The 22,054-nt window shown below is 41.2% G+C and overlaps 1 protein-coding gene across 1 annotated transcript in view; it reads left to right on the plus strand.

Annotated features, from left to right (window-relative positions):
* The first annotated feature begins 574 nt into the window (after nucleotides 1–574).
* The window catches only part of ush2a (Usher syndrome 2A (autosomal recessive, mild)), a 192,888-nt gene continuing 171,408 nt past the window's right edge, over nucleotides 575–22,054 (plus strand). Inside the window, exons 1-4 of the mRNA XM_061068445.1 lie at nucleotides 575–789; nucleotides 882–1,100; nucleotides 4,484–4,652; nucleotides 20,123–20,258. Of these exons, the coding sequence (XP_060924428.1) occupies nucleotides 590–789; nucleotides 882–1,100; nucleotides 4,484–4,652; nucleotides 20,123–20,258 (724 nt within the window). The 5' untranslated portion in view covers nucleotides 575–589. The remainder of the gene's footprint in view (nucleotides 790–881; nucleotides 1,101–4,483; nucleotides 4,653–20,122; nucleotides 20,259–22,054) is intronic.

The raw sequence follows: 22,054 nt of genomic DNA on the forward strand, positions 1-22,054 counted from the left end.
TGGTGCATCTGGATCAGGGGTCGAATCCAGGAATTGTTTAACTGTTTTCTTTATTTTTTTGGGCATTTCCACAATTAATGGATATTGATGAAAAAAGTCCGGCACATTTAAGGAATAATAATAAGTAATTGAGTGTGTGAAATTTGGTGCCGCTTGATTGAACTTAAGGGCACTATTAGCCCTCGGCAGAGGTATTCGCTCTACTGAGTGCCATAGTTACTTTTGTTTACTCCCATTGTTGTCGTGTTGTGATGTGTCAAAATGTCTTCTTTAGGAATCTGTGAGAATGATAGAACACAACAAACATGTTCAGATGATCTCTGCCTCTTTTATCTCTGGCAGATGTATTGATATTTATCAAAAAAACATGTCCCAATATGTTTTAAATGATCAACTACCTTAATATATCTGTGATGGTAAGACTTTTATACACAATTTGTTGTACTATACTATAACATTCATTGTATATCACTTAATTTTACTCACCATATTATATGATACTGTAAGACTTCAAGTGGCAAGAGACCCACATTAAATAGAATGATCACGTTCGTTCAACCCTCTTCTTTCTTAGGGAAATTTCCCACGAATGGAGAACATTGCTTCCTTCAAACCTGTGTCCACCTCTCCACCTCGTTCCACCTGTGGGGTTCCAGAGCGGAGCAGTTACTGTCAGTCCCCGTCCTCCCAGACGGAGCTCCTGACATGCTATCAGGCCTTCTGTATCCAGGAGTGTCCCTACAGATCCTCCACACCTCCATATGCCCTGCTGCTGCTACCTGCACACAGGTAGGTACATCCAACTGGTTTCTCTGATAATATGACTGATTCAAGGTGCCTTTCAGACTAAATATCACCATTTCCAAACTTCATTGCTCCAGGAGCCCCTGTGTATCTGAGGACAGTGAAGACACTCGTCCTGGGACTCAGACAGAGACTGGAACCACGCCTGACTCAGAGAGTGTTACTGGTGGATCCAGCAGTTTGCTGTTTCAGCCTGTCCAGAATGGATGTCTGGTGTCTCCCCCATCACAGAAACTAGGAGTGATGGGTTCGCTCACCCTGGCGTTGTGGATTAAAACAAGCTCTCCTGGTGAAATGTGAGTTCGATTTTTGTGTTTTTCTGAGAACTTAGAATACTTGTTGGATGTGGATCCTCAGTTCACACCTGACTTAAGAATGTGTCTCCACATGCATCTTGTCGACCTTTGATCGGATCTCACTAAACAGATCATCCGATGAGTTAATGCAACCAAACACATCATCAAAAAACAATGTGTTATACATTTTGTCTTTTATGTAGTGTTATTGTTTACCACAAATTTCACTGTTATCAAAAGCAGATGATATCTGTTGTCCATGTGCCTCACAGTGACATTAAAAGAACTAGTATGATGTCCGTGATGACGTCCTGTTGTGATTATGTCCCAAAAATCAATAATAATCAAACCTTTGTGCGTCATTAGTAGAGTCAACATGACTGAACATGATCCCATTCTTCTGATGAAATACAACTCCTGCTGCCTCATGTTTAGTCAAGTTCTTTCTGGTATGATATTGAATATGGTTTTCAAACATTGACAAGAAAGTGGAAGCCCTGTGCTATTGATCTTATAACAAGAAGCAGGTCATGTCTGGTCAGTATCACCATCAGGAAATGTTAGCCAACAACTGGCTGTCATGTCCCACTTAGACATGTTGTGAGGGGATGAGAGTGTGCTGGTATGTTCCAGGCAGAGCTGAGGAGGTGCAGAGTTTCACACACCCAGATCAGCTTGCAATCAAGCACACACAGACACACTGAGGCACATGGACACAAAAAGAGATCAGTTGGCTTTGCCTTTGCAGCCCTTTCTCTTCCTCTGTGCAGCAACACTTAAAGTGGATTGCTTGAACAGCACGCTTTCTCATGTAACTAAAAACAGGCTAAACATACAAGACATGGTTTTTATTTCTCAGTGTCCTAGTGAATTATAATCAGTAAATGAACAGTTACAGATTCAGAATCTGCATTGCTATGCAATTCAAATGTTACACCGGTTATGGATATTTAACAGAGATATTGCTGCTGTTCAGCCTCTGTCTGAAACATTTTGTTTTACCTCCTGATTCTTCAAGGCTCCCTTCGGACAGAGTCCAGTCTGCTCTGATTGGCCGACTGGTCAATGCTGTTGTAGGAAATGTCAGCCTCCACTCTTGCATTACCTGGCTTTATTAGGGGGCGTGTCAGAGAAGCAGCTAGGCAGACTGAATTAGCATAATGCAGACCGGTTCTTGTGTGGCACCGTGATGCCGCGGTTTGTACATAAGTATAATTCAACTGCATTTGTTTACGTTGTATTAGGGCTGGGCAGTAGGATTCAAATCAATATCACGATTATTACTTCCGGGGTTTTTTGAAAGTTGAGAAATTCCTCAAGAGCAAAAGGAACCACTCAACTTATTGTGTGTGTGTATATGTATATATATACTACATTACATTACATTACATTTCATTTAGCTGACGCTTTTATCGACTTACAATAAGTGCATTCAACCCCAAGGGTACATACCAAGAACAACAAGAATCAAGAAAGTACAACTTCTTCAAAAATAAAGCAAAACTACAAAATACTATAAGTAAGTGCCAGGAGCGGAGTAGTGTGAGAGAATTTGGGTTGGTTAAAAACCAGTCGAGCTGCTGCATTCTGGATGAGCTGCAAAGCTCGGATGGCAGTAGCAGGTAGACCTGCCAGGAGGGAGTTACAGTAGTCTAGGCGTGAGATGACCAGGGCCTGGACCAGAACCTGCACCGCCTTCTGAGTGAGAAGGGGACGTATTCTCCGGATGTTGTATAGCATGAATCTACAGGAAAGTGTTGTTGCAGTAATGTTGGCAGTGAGGGAAAGTTGGCTGTCGAGTGTCACACCCAGGTTCCTAGCGGTCTGAGTGGGGGTTAACACTGAGTTGTCAAGTTAATAGTCAGGTCCTGGGTGGGTGGAAATTATATATATAATAATTTCATGTTGTTGTTTTTTCCTATGTAATTTGACTTTCAGGAGAGAAATTGTTAAAATTCACATAATCCGTATGTATTGAAAAGATAAATGAATATATATAAGTGACTAATGACTTTACAGTCATGACATGTGTGAAGAGAGGGCCAACACAGGACTGGACAGGTTGCATGTGTACTGTAGTAACTCGCTTGATATTCACTTTAAAGGTTGCTGTCACAGAGATCAAAATCTCTCCTTTTTATTTAATGCTGTGATGCTGTTTGGGAAGTTGTCTGTCTGGGGATTCTGATGACAGACGCGTCTTGTTGTCTTGGTCTGCCGAACATGACACCTGTGTGGACGAATGCATCTGAATGGAAGTAATATCTCTCCCTCTCCGTCTTTCTGTTGCTGTCACTGGCCATCAGTCTTTTTTGTTGTAGAAACGATCACGGCTGCCATCAAAGAAGCCCGATGAAAGGAGGTCTCTATCCTCACCTCTGTCCATCTTTCCTCACCCCTCTCCCTTTGTCTCTCCCTCTCACTGTGATTTCACATCCCTCCCCTGCATCTGAACAATGAACAGAGCCAGCCACCTGTTCCCGAAAACCATTGCTTTTACTCTAGTGCGGCTTCATTTCTAGAACCTGACTATAGTATATAAGTTATGTCTACATTATTTAGTGAAAATCGTGGTTTCAGATTTTTGGATGCGTGCAATGTGGTGCTGATCCAAAAATGCCCTCCTAGTTGTATATAGTACTGACATTTTCCTGTCTGGACAAATATGTAAATCAATATCAAAGTTATCACAGTTGAAAAAAACACTTATTTGTTGTGGTTTGAACAAAAACATTAAATATTTTAAGTTGTCTTTTCCCCTTCCATCATGAAACCTCCTCATAATAATGAATTGTAGGTGGTTGATCAATAGATAAGAGAAAATTATTTTACATGGATCATATGATTATTAAAAAAAGGTCACCTGCAGATTAGTTGATAACAACAATGAAGAGTTGGAGAATTTTTGCCTTTTCAGTAAGGTAATTCCCAATGTTTCCGTTGTTCTTGCACTTAATATCTTAAGTGTCCTTCCATCACTTTGCCTCTCTCCCTATAGGAACACACACACACACTCTCACACACACACACACACTCACTTGCATGCGCACACATATAGTACATACATTATCATGCATACATCTATCTGTGATTTATGAGGTATATTGCTCTGGGTTCATAAAAGCCATGCTTTCCCATAAAATGTCAGTGATGGTGGTTAATATGACACGTGGAGGCCGTGCGTGTCTGTCCACACCAAGTGTAGCAGCAAGAACCTAACAGTCATGTAAAATATTAATATTCCACGTGTAAATGTCAGAATGAGAGACTGCGTGTGGAGCTGCCCGACTCCATGGTGCAGTCCACCTTCTGTTCTTTGAGTGAAGATTTAACAGAGCATCACTTTCAAATACATCATCTGTGTTTGGCTTTGTTTTCCTCAGGATGCTGCTGGAGAAGAGCGTAGGCGAGCGGCTGCTGTTCTCTGTGACCGTGTCCGAGCAGGCGGTCACTCTGAGGTACATTCAGTCCAGAGGTCAGACGACCATGACGGTCAGCTTCAGGACAGAGGGCCGGCTTGCACTGGAGAGGTGGACGCACCTTGTCTTGCAGGTAAGAAAGGTTTGGAGGATCCTGATAGTGACTGATAGATGGTTGTCCTGTTGAGTCATAGTCAGTCACTATGAAAGGCACGTGATTGTAAACATGTATGTTTATGTGCATCCCTAGTTGTGTTTGCCTGTTCAAACTTTTTACCTTAAAACTATAATGTCCGGTTGTGAAAGACGAACGGCTTCTTTTTCTAATCACAGACAAACTGTCTCAAGCTTTTTGTGTGTCTGGTTCTCTTTCCTTTTCTGTTCATAGTTTTCTCTTTCTCTCAGTAAGCAAGTGGTGTTCACTGTGTCAAATACAAAACATTTTTTTATGCAGTGGGGTCAAATTCATGGAAAGTTGACTCTTTTGTCAAAGTTTGTTCAACCTTTGTTGAATTTTGTTGCATTGATATGTTTTTGGTTGGTGTTTATTATTTGCTGTTTAAAGGATATAATAGTACTTGGGTACTTTTATAAGTTTTAGTATAAAAATGTGAGGATGAAAAAGGTTGAAATTGATTAAATGCAATAGAATCTTATTTGATATTTTTCTCATTAGATATTTTAGATTATTTTACTGCCAAACTCTGCACCTGTTTATGTTACTTTGCATCTTTTATTTTCTTGTTAAATGTTTGTAAGATTGGTAGGTTCATTTCTGAGTTAAGGTGGGATTTCTGTTGATAATATAACAATGTTATCTAGTTATATAGTTTTTTCTTTCCTTTTTTCCTCAGCATCAGGTGACTATATAAAGTAGAAATTTGAGAAGGTATCAGAAGTGAGAAACATAAGCCAGTCATGGACAAAAATACTTAAATTAGCTTTGATCAGTCTGAAATGGCAGCCAGTGCAGTGGAGAGAATCTTGAGGTTTGGTTGTGTGTGTGTGTGTGTTTTTTTGGTCTGTCGGCAGAGTATCATTTTACACATTACTCCACATGACAATCGCTCTCTTTCAGCATCTCTGGACAACACATAGGCAACTAGGGGGGAGATCACGGTCACCATGACAAGCTTTGTAACCCTAAGTGCCTGTAACTCAAGTTTTTTGTGTCCGGTTTTTGTTTGTGCAATATTTGAGCCCAAATTCTTTTAGACCTGGCAAACATGTGTACTAACATTTTGCCATCCCTATTTTAACTTCTTTTTATATGATGGGAAGAATTTCATGTGGTGATTTAGAAGAAGTAAAATCAACAAAACTGTTCACAAACTCTTTTGACAGGTGTGTCCCTTTTTAAAAGTCTGCCTGGCAAGAGAAATGATTACTGAAATGCTAGAAAGGGAAGCACTGTGTAGGCAAATCCCACAACATTTGTCAACTTTACATCTCAGTTTGCACTCAGATTGAATAAATGAGATTCAACGTGTTGATTGCCAAGCTTAAGTGGTTTTGGTAGACATGTTTTTGAACTTTGGAAAAAGCCAGTCTAGCTGTTTCCAACCTGCTTCAAGCTTCTGTGCCAAGCTAAGCAAATCAACTTTCACCCTGGCTCCATACTTGACGCAGAGACACGAGAGTGGGATGAGTTCATTAATTTTTTTATTTGTAAGATATTTGGGCAGTTTTTAGGGCTGCGATAACATGATGGAATGTTGCGATGATGATTTCACTTGCAATAAATCAACAAATGCTTAAGTAAGACTTATATTAAGTAAGTCTCCCCATACAGTGACTAGCCTATGCAGACTATGAAAAAATGAAAAAGCATAATTTCCATTCAAACAACATGGATTTATTGAATAAATTACCTCATTTATTGAAGTAATGTACTGCTCCTCTCTGTGTCTCCATCATTCGCGCTGCAGACTGCCAACGAAACAAGCCAAACCGAGCGCAATAGGGCTCCTTCTGATTGGCCGAATATATTGACATTCAGAGTGTGAATGTCTGGCACGTAGAACATTGCAGTTCAAGCAGTCTTTGCAATACGTTTATCGCGCATGTTGATATCACGATGACGGTAAATTCTCGATATATTGTTTAGCCCTAGCAGTTTTGCCTCTATTGATTGAACAGCTTAAGCATTAAAAGGGAGACAAGTGAGGAGCTTGCAGCAAAGGCTGGGTCATACCCGAACCTGTGGCCGCTGCAGGAGGAACCAAGCCCCTGTATTATTATCTATTCCATTTCAAGTACACCTTTACCAGTACTCTAAAGGAAAATTACTGGACTATAAAATCTTGTTTACTGGCTGATAATTGTTGATGCCCAGTACACTAACTTTACAGTTATGTTTCTGATGTCTCAGTTGCCAGCTAGTGGTCGAGTGAACAGTGGGTCTGTGTGCCCTTTGGCAAACACGTCTATGTATAGTATCTATGGGTGCTGTACATATAGACATGGAATAAGCCTTGTAGGCACTTTGCTAAAAGTGTGTTGCGCTGGTGTGGCTTGGAGGCGTTTTGAAACTTTGTGAATCAGTCCGTCTTTTGTTTAATGGTATGGTGATGTGATCTGCTTTGACCATTCAGAGGAATAACATAATTATCCTTGACACTCAAACACCATACGCACACTCCCATTCTCACACAGACACACACAAACACACACTCACAGTTCAGTGGTAATTTGTAGCAGCCTGTCAGCCACAATACAGACCTTACTACATGAGGGAGCTGGGCAATTTAGAAGTCTCTCCTACATGCACTCACACACACACACACACACACACACACACACACACACACACACACACACACACACACACACACACAAGCACACCAGTCATCTGTCGGTTTGAAAAGATCAAAACACCAAAAAAGACAGTCAAAAGGAATATGGGTTTCCAAGTGCCAGGAGCGATTCTTCCACACACACAAACGGTGCCAGGAGCAAGGTGCTGTAGGGATGCTGGTGCTCCCTAGGTAATTGTCTTATCTGATTATGGTAACGATGTGGAGAATAGTGGAGGAAAAGGTAGCCTGGGGGAGAGTGGGACTGAGAGCGGAGGAGAGATGGGGGAAGTGGGGGACGTAGCTCAGTGAACTTAAGTGATATCTACGAAGTCAGTCTAATATGGAACTCACCTTTCAGTTCATTTTTACAGACGTTAATACTAATATTCGTAGAAAAGCGCCTCTACTGATGCTGTGAGTGAAGTAGAGATGGGTAAAACTGGTGTTACAGTGATTAATGATCTGTGTATAATTAACAGAACTGGTGATCCTGGTTGTTTATGGTCTGTAGGTTCACAGCGGTGCGGTGGAAGGTGGGATAATAAGGCTGAGGAGGTGGCACTCATTAAAACATTGAGCTGCAAGTGTTATCAGCCAAATCATCTCTTGATAACATGAAGCACTTAATACTTACCATAAAACTTGTACATTGTTTAAGGGGATTATTTCAGCAGCTTGCCTAAAGTGAAATTTGTTATTGGATATGCTTATTATAATTATGTGATCATGATGTCATGATTGGAAAATGCTGCATAGAAGCACAAGGGACTTACCAAGTTTACTCGTAATAATGGCCATCAGTAATAATATTCATACTGTGTATTAAAACAGCCAAATCACAATGTTATTGTTCTCACCCGTGTATTTTTGTGTTTCTGCTGTCAGATAACTGAACTAAAAGGGTTATATAAACATGTTTTTTACAGGCTGCTGTGATAAAATCATTACTTGGGCCATTGTCTATGCCAAATCAGCATTTTAAGATTTAAGCCCAGTGGAGGTAATTTTGGAAAAGTTGTTTTAGTTTTATTCTGGATGGAGGACTGAAACGGAGAGAAAAATATGTCACTAATTAGCCTAATGTGGATATAATTGGGTTTTATAGTCCAGATTCTGGCGCTGGTGAGTTGATGACGTGAGTGCAGAAGAAGGAGACACTAACATTGGAGGACATGGACATAACCTCCTTTGGTGTCTCTTAATAATCTTCAATACATTTTTAACGCAATTCAAAAATCTTAAAGTTGTAGATGTCACAAGATGAATAAAGAGTGAGAGGAATTATACAATCAAAATTAAGAGAATTAGTGAAAAAAGACAGCAAAATATGGAAAGACGAGAAGGGAAGAGAGTTCACAAGCTAAATAGCTTTGGCGTTCTATCTTTCGGAGTAGCAGTGATTGACTGTGTGCCTGGAGGACCCCCAGAGGGGGCCGTCTGTTAGTGCCTGAGCAGATCAGCATTATCGGATGAGACACTGGCAGGGACAACCAGTCGCACTGGTCCCATCACGACCCAGCACAGCTACATGAATGTTTAAAGGCTCTTATATACTACTACGTGTCCGTTTCTCGGAGAGTTCTCAGCAGGGGGCAAAGACTCTTTTTGATTTTTACTTCTCCGTCAATCTACGTCCGGAAAAAATTCACCGCCAAACCCATAGGTGGCGCTACGGAAGACGAGCTCAGAGAAGCCTACCCCATTTGGGAAGAAGAAGTCCACGTGTCTCTGTTGACATGTTAGCTTGCGTCCCACACACTGAACCATGGCAACTAACAGAACTAAATAAAGTGACACCCAGCGGGTCAAAATGCTGATGTAATCGTTTCTTAGCGCAGCGGTTCTCCGGTCTTGTTTCCGAACTGTGTTGCTGATTCCACAGCTTGAATCTGCTTGAGGCTACATGTAGCTAGAAGCTACACGGACCTAGCTCCCCCCAGCTTCCACACACAGTCAGCAGGGACTCCCGACACTAACTACTACTATCCAGTGTTTGCTTCTAACCTGACGGTATTATAGAAACAGTGTCATGATAGAAGTGAAATTAAAGTCGTGACGGCGGGTTCTTGCACTGTTACCACCGCAGTTAGCATGGTGGCTAGCCTAGCCCGCTAGCCTAGCCCGCTAGCCTAGCCTGCTAGCGCCGTTTTGAAAGCTCGTTATAACCGTCTGTGACCGTGCACACATGCCCTCAGTGCTCGAACGAGCCACCGTCAGCCGGACAACTCCGCTGGCTTAACACACACGTCACATTAATCGTAGAATCATAGTTGTGTTTGGGTTTGATGCTACATGGAAGTAAATAGGAAGTAAACAGGAAGTTTGAGGTCCGGAAATACGGAAACGACGTCATACGGAAATGATGTCGTTCGCGGACCAATCACAGCCAAGAGCGGTCCGTCGGGTCTCAAACATGAAGACGGATAGTTAGAAAAATCAGACGTGTACGAAAAGCTGTACGAAGCATTCGGAGAGGGCGTTTCACGACGGATAGGGCGGTCTTATCTGTCCGTAATAGAAGAAACGGAGAGGCATAAATTGGCCTTAACACTTCTGCAAACACACACTTACACATACAGACAGACACACATACACACAGCACCACATACACACAAATGTATGGTTGCTCTTTCTGATGACTCCTACCTGTTGGCAAAGACGAAGAAAAGTCTGGAGAAAGAGATACAAAAAAAAGAAGATGTGTGTTACTGTTTGTCAGAGTGCGTCAAGGTCAAGATTAAAATGACAATGCACATCTATCATCTACTTCATCATCTAACACTACTTGATAACATTAAAATTGAATAGTTTAAATTCAGTCACTAGTATTTATTTATATACATATATATGGTGATTAGAAAATACATACATATATATAAGTTTCATTAACCCTCTCAGCCATAACACAAGCATTTCTCTTAGTTTCAGACCGACATCCAGTCCACCTTGTTTAATCAGCAAATGCACTTGTACTCGTAGGTGAGTTGTTCTTAAAATGAAGTTTGGTCAGGTTCAGTCTTGTTGTGTTGTTATCGCAAGGTAGTGATATGCATCTATAGGTGGATGTACTAGTGATGAGGGTACTGATCCTGTGGCCTGTTGCTTATCAAATAATTCTGAAATTTGACATGAACAGAAGAAATGGATACACGGACATGATGTCCATCCTACAAACATATCCTCAAGCTATGTCCTGCCTTAACTAAGTTTGTGTGTGTGTGTGTGTGTGTGTGTGTGTGTGTGTGTGTGTGTGTGTGTGTGTGTGTGTGTGTGTGTGTGTGTGTGTGTGTGTGTGTGTGTGTGTGTGTGTGTGTGTGTGTGTGTGTGTGTGTGTGTGTGTGTGTGTGTGTGTGTGTGTGTGTGTGTGTGTGTGTGGGGTGTTTGTTGTGTGTGTGTGAAGGTGAGGCAAGGTTGTTATGTAGGGGTGAAGCGGACACCTCTATGGTAGCCCTCTGCCCGCTGGCGCAGGAGGCGAAAGGGCACGAGACTGGCATCAATTACATAGTGTGAGAGAGGGAACAAGGTGTGTGTGTGTGGTTTGGGATTTTCTGTCTTTAATCTCATTTATTTAATTATTTAACATGGGTTTTTCGTGCCAGTGTGCAGTGTGGTCCAGACTAATTGTGAGAGAAAGGCACTAACACTGCCAGGGTTAAGGGTATCATTCCCACTAGGGCAAAACATGAATGCAGCAAGCTGCTTTGAATAAAGGGATTCACCAAAGAGCATATGTTATGTTAACCTGCCCTGTCTAGAAACCCAGCATCCAAACTGAATAAGTCTTTTTATGACATATAGGTTATAATTACTGTTACTATTAAGAGCAAATGAAGCCGTAAAAAAAGTATTCAACAAAAAAAGATGCTAGAGAGTGAATATCAAACATTTGATCTTCTCTTGTGCTGGAGGTTGAAACTGCTGGAATCTGAACCTGGCTCTTTTCTCTATCAGTACCCCTCAACTGAATAGAATATAAAGCTTTATTGTCATTCTACAGTATACATTGTGTGTGTATGAGATTAACAGCACTCCTCAAGTTAAGTGCATTTAAAATTGAAAATGATCAACCAAACATTAATTCATCAGCTGTCACTGTCTGCACTTCAGGCATCGAACCTTCTACCTTTGTGAACGACCCTCTCTACCTAAGCCACAGCACAGGTAGATCGGCACTCAGTGTCCTCAGATACTCAAAGGTGTGAGGCTGAAATCGAAAAAGTTTGATTGAAATCATTAGTAAGATATAATCAATAATAAATTACATTTTAAAATGACTAAACATGAACTTGACCAGAGCCAGAAACTTAAAATAGCTCAGAACTTAACACTTAACTCTGTAAGGATCTGTCATGAAGCAGAACGCCTCCTGGTGCATCACCACATCCTCTCCTCTCTCCTCCTTTGCTGTGGGATACTGTATTTGCTCCTCCTTCTTTCTACGCTCTCATGAATATCTCTCTTCGCTTTCTGCCCAGAAAGAAAAAGTCTTTGAGACTTATGGTCTTTATTAAAAGGTTGGTGTGTAACCTAATATATGTCCCCTCTCTCTCTTCCTCTCTTTATCTTTTCTCTGTGAATGTTTTTTTTCCTCCTGGAGATGATTTTCTCTTTCTCTTTCTCCCTCTCTACCTCATCTATCTCTCATTCTCTCCCCCCTCCACCTTCTTTGTCCTTCCCTTTTCCTCTCTCATTTTCCTTTCACGCACACATTCTCCCTTTCTCTTTCTCTCTCTCCCTCTCCCTCTCCATCTCCCTGGGGACAATTTTCTTTTCTTAAATAAACTGTCATAGCTAGTGTTAAAATATGGGCCTTACACAGGGTGAGCGCAGCAAGGCAAAGGCATGGGGCCCTGGGCTGGTATAAAACATGGATAATATGCTGTGAGAGGTAATTGTATCTTTTAGGGCTGAGATGAGTAGAACAAATGTCTCCATCCTCTCTCTCTTTCTCTCTCTCTGTCTCTCTCTATTCCTTTTCCTCCTCTCTTCCTCTCCCTATCTCCCCCTTTACCCACTGCAGCCGTGCTAATATGATAGAGAGAATATTGGCCGTACATCAGAGCTGCTAACAGTTCATAGTGGGTAAGGGCAAGTACAGAGGGGGTCGAGAGGACTAAAGATGGTTGGAAAGGCTCGGAGGGTGAATAACACGAGAGAGAAAGAGGGATGGAAAGGTGACAATGAGCCGGGAGATGCAAATGTAGAGAGTTGAGGATGCGTTAGGTCACATTACTAAAATCTCATTCACTTTGCTTTGCATGAGGAGGACAAGAATATATATAGCAATTATTCTTAAGGTCAGGATGATCAAACAACAAACATACTTGAACAATATTATTAAAAACCCTTAGCTACCCTAGCCAAGGCATAATAGTCCGCTGTGTTTTAGCTAGTGACGTACACTTAAAGAAGGATTGCTCATTGACCTTGCTTCTGCAGAATTACAGTCCAAAGACAAGCCTGCAAAATGCCAGAAAAATTGTCATATATATTTTCATATATGGAGAATAAAGCAGGAGATCTGCCTCACGCTCACAACAAAAGAAAAATGTCCGAAACATCAAGGCAAAATGTTTGGCACCTGGGCAGAGCAGGCAGGCCACAAAGTGTTTCTGTTTAAAACGCATCCACACTGGCATCAGCCAATATCGCCCAAAACTCTCAGATCTTGTTGTCTCTCCAGTTGCAATAGAATAGAAAGCTTTATTGTCATTGAACAGGATACAATGAGATTAGCCGTGCTCCCCAAGTAAAGTACATAAAAACATCAACCACCATACACATTCATTTAGCTGCAACAAAGTGCTAATAAGAACATTTCCGGTCAAATGAGTATACATTTTTTTGGGGTCTCATGTATGGCACCTCATTTTCTTACTGAGATATTTGACTGACTCCGACAATTGCATTGTCACATACAGAAATGCAGAATACAAACATTTATGTAAGCAGCATAAGTTTTATCAACAGCACCAAATGGGATTGAAACTAATCATGTTGCGCTTGAAGACTTAGGGAGACTTTCCCTAAGTCTCCTTTTCCCTTAACCTCCCCTCATCTGTTTCAATGCAGCCACATCAACAACTTTTTAAAAAGTGCCAGTTGTTTGGAGCCCTTTCAAAGTTGTTGGTGTTTTTAAATAAGCCCCACTCCTTGCAGGTAAGGTAGTTCTGTCCATCCCTATGTTGAAAATAATGTATTAATCCTGAAAGTTTATTTATGCAGTGTTTTTCACCTTACAAAAATAACACCAGCAGTTGTCCAACCAATGGGGATTTTTTAGGACAAGAGCATGTTGACCAATCTGTTACTCCGTAGTATTTGTGGACCCAAAAGCAGACGTTGAGTCAGTGAAAGTGACTAAAATGGATTTAATGACAAGAGTATTTGAAAAGAGATGAAGGATGATTAAGGGAGAAGGTTGGAGCAATAGCGACGGGCAGTCATGATGAGGGGTGGTATTTGAGATGAGCTTGATGAGGTGATTGTAGAGACACCCACACACACACGCACAGACACACGCACACACACACACACACAGACACTCTGTCTGTTCCTGACTCGGTGAAATCAACCATCTTGCTACATCACTCGCCTTTTATCTCTCTTTGTCATTGTCTTTCCTGTGTACACGGCCTTTCCTCTGTCAACACGAGCATCTCTCTCGACTGCAACCAGCGCTACACTGCATCTCCATTAATCTTCCATGTCTTTCTCTCTCTCTCTCTCTCTCATTCTTTAATGTTCTGTCTCTTTTTCGCCCATTGAGAGCTTCCCTCGCTGTGGAATGAGGTGCGTTATCAGTGAGCAGTATGTCATTCAGTTGCAGGGCAATGCAGTCCAAAGCAGGGGAGCTGAGTGGAGAGAGTTTGGTGAGGCGGGATGTGTGAGGGCACAGACAGGGAGTCGGGGATTAGAGAAGATAGGTGAGGAAGAGCAGACAAGCATGAGATGAGCAACAAGAAAGAGGAAGGTCTGAGAAACGGAAACAAAGGCTGGGTAAGTGGAGTTCAAGAGAGCAGGGTGGTAACGCGGGGATTGGAGGATATAAAGAGAGGAAGCTGCAGAGGAGGTACTGAGAATCTACGATTTTAGAGCAGAGAGTGTTAGAGGAGGAGAAGAGAAGATGGTGGAAAGTTAGGTCAACGTAACTTTATTGAAGTAGGTGCAAAGGTTTTTCACAAAGGGAAATACAATATGTGTAACATACAACACCTCAGATACTTATACACAGAAAATGTTGGGAGGCGGCAAAGGAAATACAACAGAGGAAGGGATCCCTACTGCAAAGTAGATGGACATGCAATAATTGCCCTGTGTTTAAAGAAAACTGAATTGGCAGTGATGGAAGTAAGAGAAACAAAGGGCATGAGGGAGCAGAGGAATTGATAATGTGAATAACTATAAAGAGGAAATGAGAGAAACAAGAAAGGGGGTAGACAGATGCGAGATGAAGGGGAAGTCAGCTAATGAGTGGGAGGTGAAGAGGGGATTGCAGATGGAGATGGACTGAGGGGATGTGGAGGACATTTGAGATGGGATCTTGCATGATAAAGGTAATGCTGGTCTGTTCTTTTGGAAAATTAAGCAAGGGCCCCTCATCCACATTGACTTGTATTCACTCACACATACTACACACACAGATCTCAACCCAGCTGAAGACCCAGGAGATTTTGGACCTATGTATTGGGCAGTTCTTTCCACCACTATCATCACAACACCAATAGGAGTAATTAGAGTGTGTGAGAGTGATGTCCATCCTTCCAGTACAGTCCAGAGACTTTTATAATCAATACCAAGGCACATTAAAGCTGTTTCTAATATGTATTTTATTAAAGAAAAGATGAGAGGAATACATTTTTTATAATTTAATGACTATTCCAAAATCATCACCAATCCCTTAAATATATATATCAAGTTCGAACCTATTATTTTGGAAAGTACAATCAAATGTCATGTTTGGCCAATTTAGGCAGCTTTAGACAGCAGTAAAAATATTGCCAGTGTTGGAGATCTTCAAGGTCTTTTAAATGTATTTTGACCTTAAGTCTCAACAGCCCTGCTCCACCTGTTATTAGTTTTTAACCAAACACTGTGAATAACACATCAGATATTTGGATAATGTCAGAGTGTTTGGTATTAAGGATTTTTTCAGGTGAATAGCTAAACTTGAAAGGGGTTAGTATGAAAATGCATTACGGAAGTCGTCTGTTTCTAATACCGAGCCACAGTTAGTCCAGAGCTATCTACATTTGATTTGAGTAATGCCTTGCAGGGTTTGGGTTAGTGGCAGTGGCACTTGAATGTATTGCTGTATACACAGACGCTCAGTAGGTAGAAGGATCTCAGATTCTCCAGTATCGTCCCTGTGGCAATGTGCAGGTCAGTGAGTGCAGGAAAATTCCCCGGGTCAGGATGTGTCATTGCAGCCTATAGACACACTCATTCCTCTCTTCACCTATCATTGTGATTAACTGTTAGTTAGTTAGTTAGTTAGTTAGTTAGTTAGTTAGTTAGTTAGTTAGTTAGTTAGTTAGTTAGTTAGTTAGTTAGTTACCATTCTTAATTGTAAATTATCCAACATTTTCCAATTTGAAAATTTAAAGAATAGTTACATAACAAAGATCATCTGTACAAAATTGTTTTGAGATCATTGTACGTAAGTCTTTTTAACAATAAATAAGTTTCATGATTTTGCTGTTTTCCATGTTGGTTACAATAAAATCCGAGCAAACAAATTTTTTATACATCCATTTTTAATTAGTTGTATTTTTCCCATCTCTTATACTTTTGTGGCCCACAGTTCTAAACTGAGCTCAGAAGAAACACTGCTGTCCACACCATGTACTGAGCCACAGCTTGGCAGGAGTGTGAAAATCGAGAAGAGCTTTAGTCAAAATGCCAGCGTACAGATCACTAAAAGCTTTCCACTCAGGGTTTTCCTGGGCTTTTAGAGAGGCTTACCTGGTAACATTGCCAGTGGGGTAGGTACTGCGCAAGGAAAGGTTTCTTCAAGCTTTAAGAGCAGAGAAACCTTTTGGAAACTAAGTTAAAGGAAATTATTTAATAAGGCAAGGAAAACAATGAAACTCTTCTTTGAACAGGATATATAATATATGGTATGGTGCATTTTATATGAAACCTGCAGCACTCCCCATGTAATACAATACTTTCACGACATGTCAAAATTTGTAATGCTGTTGGTTCTGTTTTTATATGAGTCAATGCTTTGCAGGAATGTTCCAGGAGAAGATTTTAATCGTAGGTACACAGGTCAGACACTAATGGACGAATGCATGGTGGCAGGGACTTCAGGTGGTGCAGAGGTTAAGACTCAATATCCAGGCTGGACCAGGACTGAACCCTGAACCATATCTGCTTCCAGTTTCAGCTTTATTCTTAAAACCCAATTTGGAATGTGTGTGTATTAAAGGAGACATATCATGCTTTTTCTACAGCAAAGCGAGATCCTCTCTTCAAAAGAACAAACTGCTCCTGAAACACTTCATCAACAACCTGGCCAATACTTCTGGGGCATTTTGTCATGTAAGACATCACATCTGAATAATGCACCCTTTGCAGCTAGGCAGGTATAGTGAGAGTGGAGGCCGGCATGTCCTACACACTGAACACTGAAAAGAGAAGCTGCAGCAAATTACAGTATGCAGAAGGTGATGTGTTTTCTAACCCTTAACCCTCAAAATATGGACCTGAATATGAACAAAATATGTCTTCTTTAAAATGCTTATGTAACCCAAATAATTTTGGGGATATTCCAAGCACAATTGGGAAAGAAAGGTTTAACCATTGCTATTTATCTATCAGTCCATATTGCATGTTAAATAATAATGGAATTATATTATGGGGCATATAGACTTGAATAAATTGATGTACAACATCAGGATATAAATCAATTAGAAAATGCACCAGACATCTACAGTGTATTCTGCTAAATTGCATAATTCATCATAAAAAGTCAAAATAGAAAATATGCAGTTATTCATCACTATTTGTGGGATCAGTGTGTATCTTAAGGTCCTTGCAATGATGGTACCTAAAAGTTCTTCAAAAAAGGCCTTGGAAAATTACAAATCCATCCACATAAAGCAAAAGGATAGGTAGAGTTTAAAGTGGTCATTTTCTTTCCTGCGGACTTAGTGGACACAGTCCAAATGAGACGAGTTATCAGCACTGAAGAATTCTTACTATTTCTTTCCTCTGTTCTCAAAGAACTCTGAAGTTACACCGGCTGAAAGAGACAAAGCGAGGTAAAGGAAAGACGGAGGTAAAATACAGATGGACAGGGAAAAGGAAACATGGAGCGAAAGTGTTTGTGAAAGCTAACAAAGGGGAGTTGGCTGTGTTTCAAAAGGGCGCGCGGCGGCTAAGGAGGATGAAGCGCTTCAGGATTCATTTACATCAGGCCTGACAACTGCCTCACATCTCCCCAAGAGCCACACAGCTCTGGCTTAGAGATTCCTTAAGAGGGCCCCTCTTCCAGCTCCTTCTCTTACAGCCGCTCTCTGACTTTTCTTTTTCTCCCTCCTGTCTCTTTTTTCTCTTTCCTTTTTTTTCACTCTTATTCTCTCCTGCGCTCTCTCTTGTGCTCTCATGCTCTTGCCAGTCTTCAATCAGCCATCATGAAAGTGTCTGTCTGGGCGTCTTAACTATCCTCTGAGAGGCAGACACTTGTCTGGGCCTGCCTTCATCCCCTAAAGGCGTTTTTTGACTTGGACTTATTTCCCTCCTCACACCTTTTCAACTTCCCTAAAGAGCTGACAACAAGTAGGAGCGACAGGGCAAGATAAACATGAGGGAAAGAGACAGGGAGGATGATGAGAGGGGGAAGTGGTCGTCTAAGAGGAATAAGAAGAGTAAAGATGCTTATGAGAAATAGGGAAAGAGGGAGCAAATGAATTGGAGGTAAGGAAACTCCAAAAAAAGAAAAAGGTGAAGGAATCGAATGACTTTGTGAAGGGGAGAGAGGACACAGCAAGGAGTGAGAGAGGCGAGAAAGATGAAGAAGGAGACAGGGACAGGGAGAGCCACGTTTATCAGTCGTCCCACAGGGTGTTCCCCAAGCACAGGATTTGGAGATGAGGTAAAGGGAGAGAGTGGGACAGGGCACATTAAAGTTTTTTGAGAGGGGAAGGTGGGGGCTCTTATGGAAGTATCTTTCTTTTTGCCTGTGTTTGATGTGACAGGGAGCTTCTCCTGCTTTGACGGTGTTGTGTGCTGTGCAGATTTTAATATTCATGCAGCAGATCGGGAACGGCGAGCGGAGGGGAGAGGAGATTTTTGGTCAAACAGAAAGCTAATTTGCGGCTGAGGCACTTTAGCCTGAGGCTCTTTCTGCTACTGGGGAAATGAGCTGGAAGATTAGCTGTATGTATAATTCAGACACACATGGTCACACGCTTGCATGCATAGTGTGTGCATACACTTTTTAAAAAAAAGATGGGAATATGCGCACAAAGAGCAGCTGCCACTCACTGAGACGTCGTGTGTTACAGCAGTAACAGGCTGCTAGGTTGTACTGTTGCATCTGCCCCCCCAGGCTGCTCCATTACATGTACTTAGCTTTTAATGTGAAACTCCGACTGTTAATGTATCCAGTGATGCTTCATGCAAATGCTGATTTGTTACTGGATGATAATTTTTGTTTTGCTCCCCAATACCTGGTGTGTACTCGGCTGCAAAGTACATACAGTCGATGACGTCAGAGAAAAAGTTTATTTAAAAAAAAATAAAAAAACTGGTTGCATTCCTCCGCTAACCAGTACAGTTTCTGTCTACATATTTCCACATAATTATCTTTTTCAAATTCATATGAGGTCACCGTGACCTTTGATCACTGAAACATGATCACTCATCGTGACAATTGATCAAAAGTTAAAGAAAATACTTGAAAATCCATTCAAGAGGGACAAAAACATTAACAAAACTTTTTTAAAGGTCACCATGACATTTGACCGCCAAAATCTAATCGGTGAGTCCAAGTTAATTGTTTAAGATGTAATGAAATTTCCTATGAAAGGTCCTAATAGATCACATTCACAGGGACGTGAGGTCACTGTGACCTTGACCTTTGACCTACAGATACCGAAATCTAATAATTTTCATGTTTGAGCCCAAGTGAACGTTTGTACCATATTTGAAGACATTCCCTCAAGCTGATCTCTACATATCTTCACAAGAATCCGTCTGAGGGACAACCCGAAAACAGCATGCCTCCGGCCACTGGCTTAGAAAAAAGTGACTGTTTCCTGTCTCACCTCAATAAAAAAATCATTGTAATTCGTACTTGGAAAAATAATGATTTGTTCTTTAGCATAGCTATGTATGATTGGTTGATCAAGTGTAAGAGTTATAAAACCAAAAGTATTTCCTGTAAATTGACATACATTATGTAAAGGTGGACAAGATGACTGTCTTGATCACCACCTGGTGGCTGTCAGCAGTGTAGGCCATAAACCCCACTTCATCCATGTTAGTGGATTGGACATGAACCAAACTAAAAAGTCTAAGTAAACTTCACATAAATATCTCATTAAGATGTTTTTTGTCATTTTAGGTATGGTTGGTATCTCACTGATGTTTGCTTAAGGGTTTTAATTAGTTATTTGATGCTATAAAAAAATAGGTGAAACATGATTGCCAACTGAGACTGACTTAGGATTGGTTGAGTATGTGTATTAGTGGGACCTCAATACCGTGGCTCCATCCCCCTTAATGGCTACTGCGCAGAATCATACAAAATAAAAAAAATATAAAACACTTCCATCTCCTTCTGGCTGACTTGCAGGTCCATGACAGACGTGTCAGTCTGTTCCTGGATGGACTGGAGGAGGATGGCACACCATTTGGCTCACGATCTCTGCCCTCCAGACTCTTTGATACCAGCGAGGATGGTGCCATGTGGCTGGGACTCAGCTCAAACGGTAAAGATAGGTTTTTATGCATTTTAGTTTTTGACATATTGACAAGTTGAATTAGTGCTACATTACTTTAAGATACATCAAATGGTCAATTCTTCAGTGGCACTGTTTTATAATGCCCTCCAAACACATACAGTGTTTAACTGTACAAAAAGTATTAAGGTACACATTCCATTAAAGTATAGGTGGGTTTCAGTAATGCCAATCAAAACATGGTCAGTATCGGTTACCTGGTTCTGAACATTGCAGCAGGAGCAATGGTAGCAAAGCAGAATGTATTTTTTGAAGAAACCAAAACCTGTGTTTTTCCCTCCGATTACAGACAAATTATTTATTAGTTTATCATGTCTGTATATCTTAATATGGTGTCAATGACTACTCCACCTCGATTTTCCTCCCAGCCTTTATCCCCCTTCAACTACACATCTGTGATTGATTGGTGGTGCCTGGGAGCCGTCTCACAGTCAATAGGAGAGAAATTGAGAGAAAAATGATATCCGTTCATCTCCTGGGTGATAAACGAGTGTTTTTCTTCTCGTTTATCAGGCATTGATCCCTAGTTCACTGCAGGTAGCATCTGATCAGCTGAAGATCACATCAGAGGGCATGATCAATACAAGTGATTGGCTCAGGGGAGAGAGAGAGAGAGAGAGAGAGAGAGAGAGAGAGAGAGAGAGAGAGAGAGAGAGAGAGAGAGAGAGAGAGAGAGAGAGAGAGAGAGAGAGAAAGAGAGGCTGTGTGTGTGTGTGTGTGTGTGTGTGTGTGTGTGTGTGTGTGTGTGTGTGTGTGTGTGTGTGTGTGTGTGTGTGTGTGTGTGTGTGTGTGTGTGTGTGTGTGTGTGTGTGTTGGTGGGGGTTTGAACCTGGGGATGTGTCTGGAATCCGTATCATTCGATTGATTATGCGAATGGTGATCATTCACCAAACTGTGTTTATGATCATGTTGTGCAATAATGGTTAGGAATGATAGCATAAGCTAGTGTGCCTTTAGGCGTTCAATAAATTTGGTTATCAAAAATAGAAAAATAAAACATTAATATATAAAATATTAATGTTAAATCATAACATTAGTTTGACTAAGTTCTCGCGGGGCACCACCCTTCATAGAAGGGAAAAGATAGCCAATTTATTGATTAAGATGTGCTAACTAACAAAGATGTGTGTGTGTGTGTGTGTGTGTGTGTGTGTGTGTGAGGGTCTCTCTGGTGGCGAACAAAGAGAGTCACACCTTCCTGTGATCTTTTAAGATCTCTAAGATAGCAGGCCCTCTTCTTCTGCAGAAGTGGTTTTACGACATGCAGGGGGGTTTGAGCTAATGAGGTGAGGAGATATGCGTGTCTGTGTGGATGTTAAACTGAAAGGGTCAGAGGAATCCTGTGAGGAGCGTGTCTAACATTTAACTTTCATCTTATTTGTAACCACAATAACACCACCTATATCAAACTTTAAACACCACACAGAATCAAATAAACAGTCTTGCTTAGCCTAGTAAAGTTATTAAGCCCAGATGTTACCCGTCCTCAGAAAGGAAGAAAGTTGCTGTGCAGTTCGGTTAGCAGTTCGTCCTGCTGGCTGTGTGAAGTCTTCTGGCTCGTATGGTCTCTGCTTCCGCGGTTCTGTTGAGCTGTGCAGTTCAGTTGCTTATTGAATCTTTAGTTCTTACCTGCAGGACACCGAGTCGCTGCAAGGAGTTTAGAAGAAACTTGTGATGCGTGGAGGTTTTCTCGAGAAGATGAGCTGGAAGCTCGACCTTTGACCTCCAGTTGTTGGAAAGAGGAGATTTGAGCTGGAGAAATCAGG

The sequence above is a fragment of the Limanda limanda genome, chromosome 3 (assembly GCF_963576545.1).
Source record: "Limanda limanda chromosome 3, fLimLim1.1, whole genome shotgun sequence".
NCBI classification, from domain to species: Eukaryota; Metazoa; Chordata; class Actinopteri; order Pleuronectiformes; family Pleuronectidae; genus Limanda; species Limanda limanda.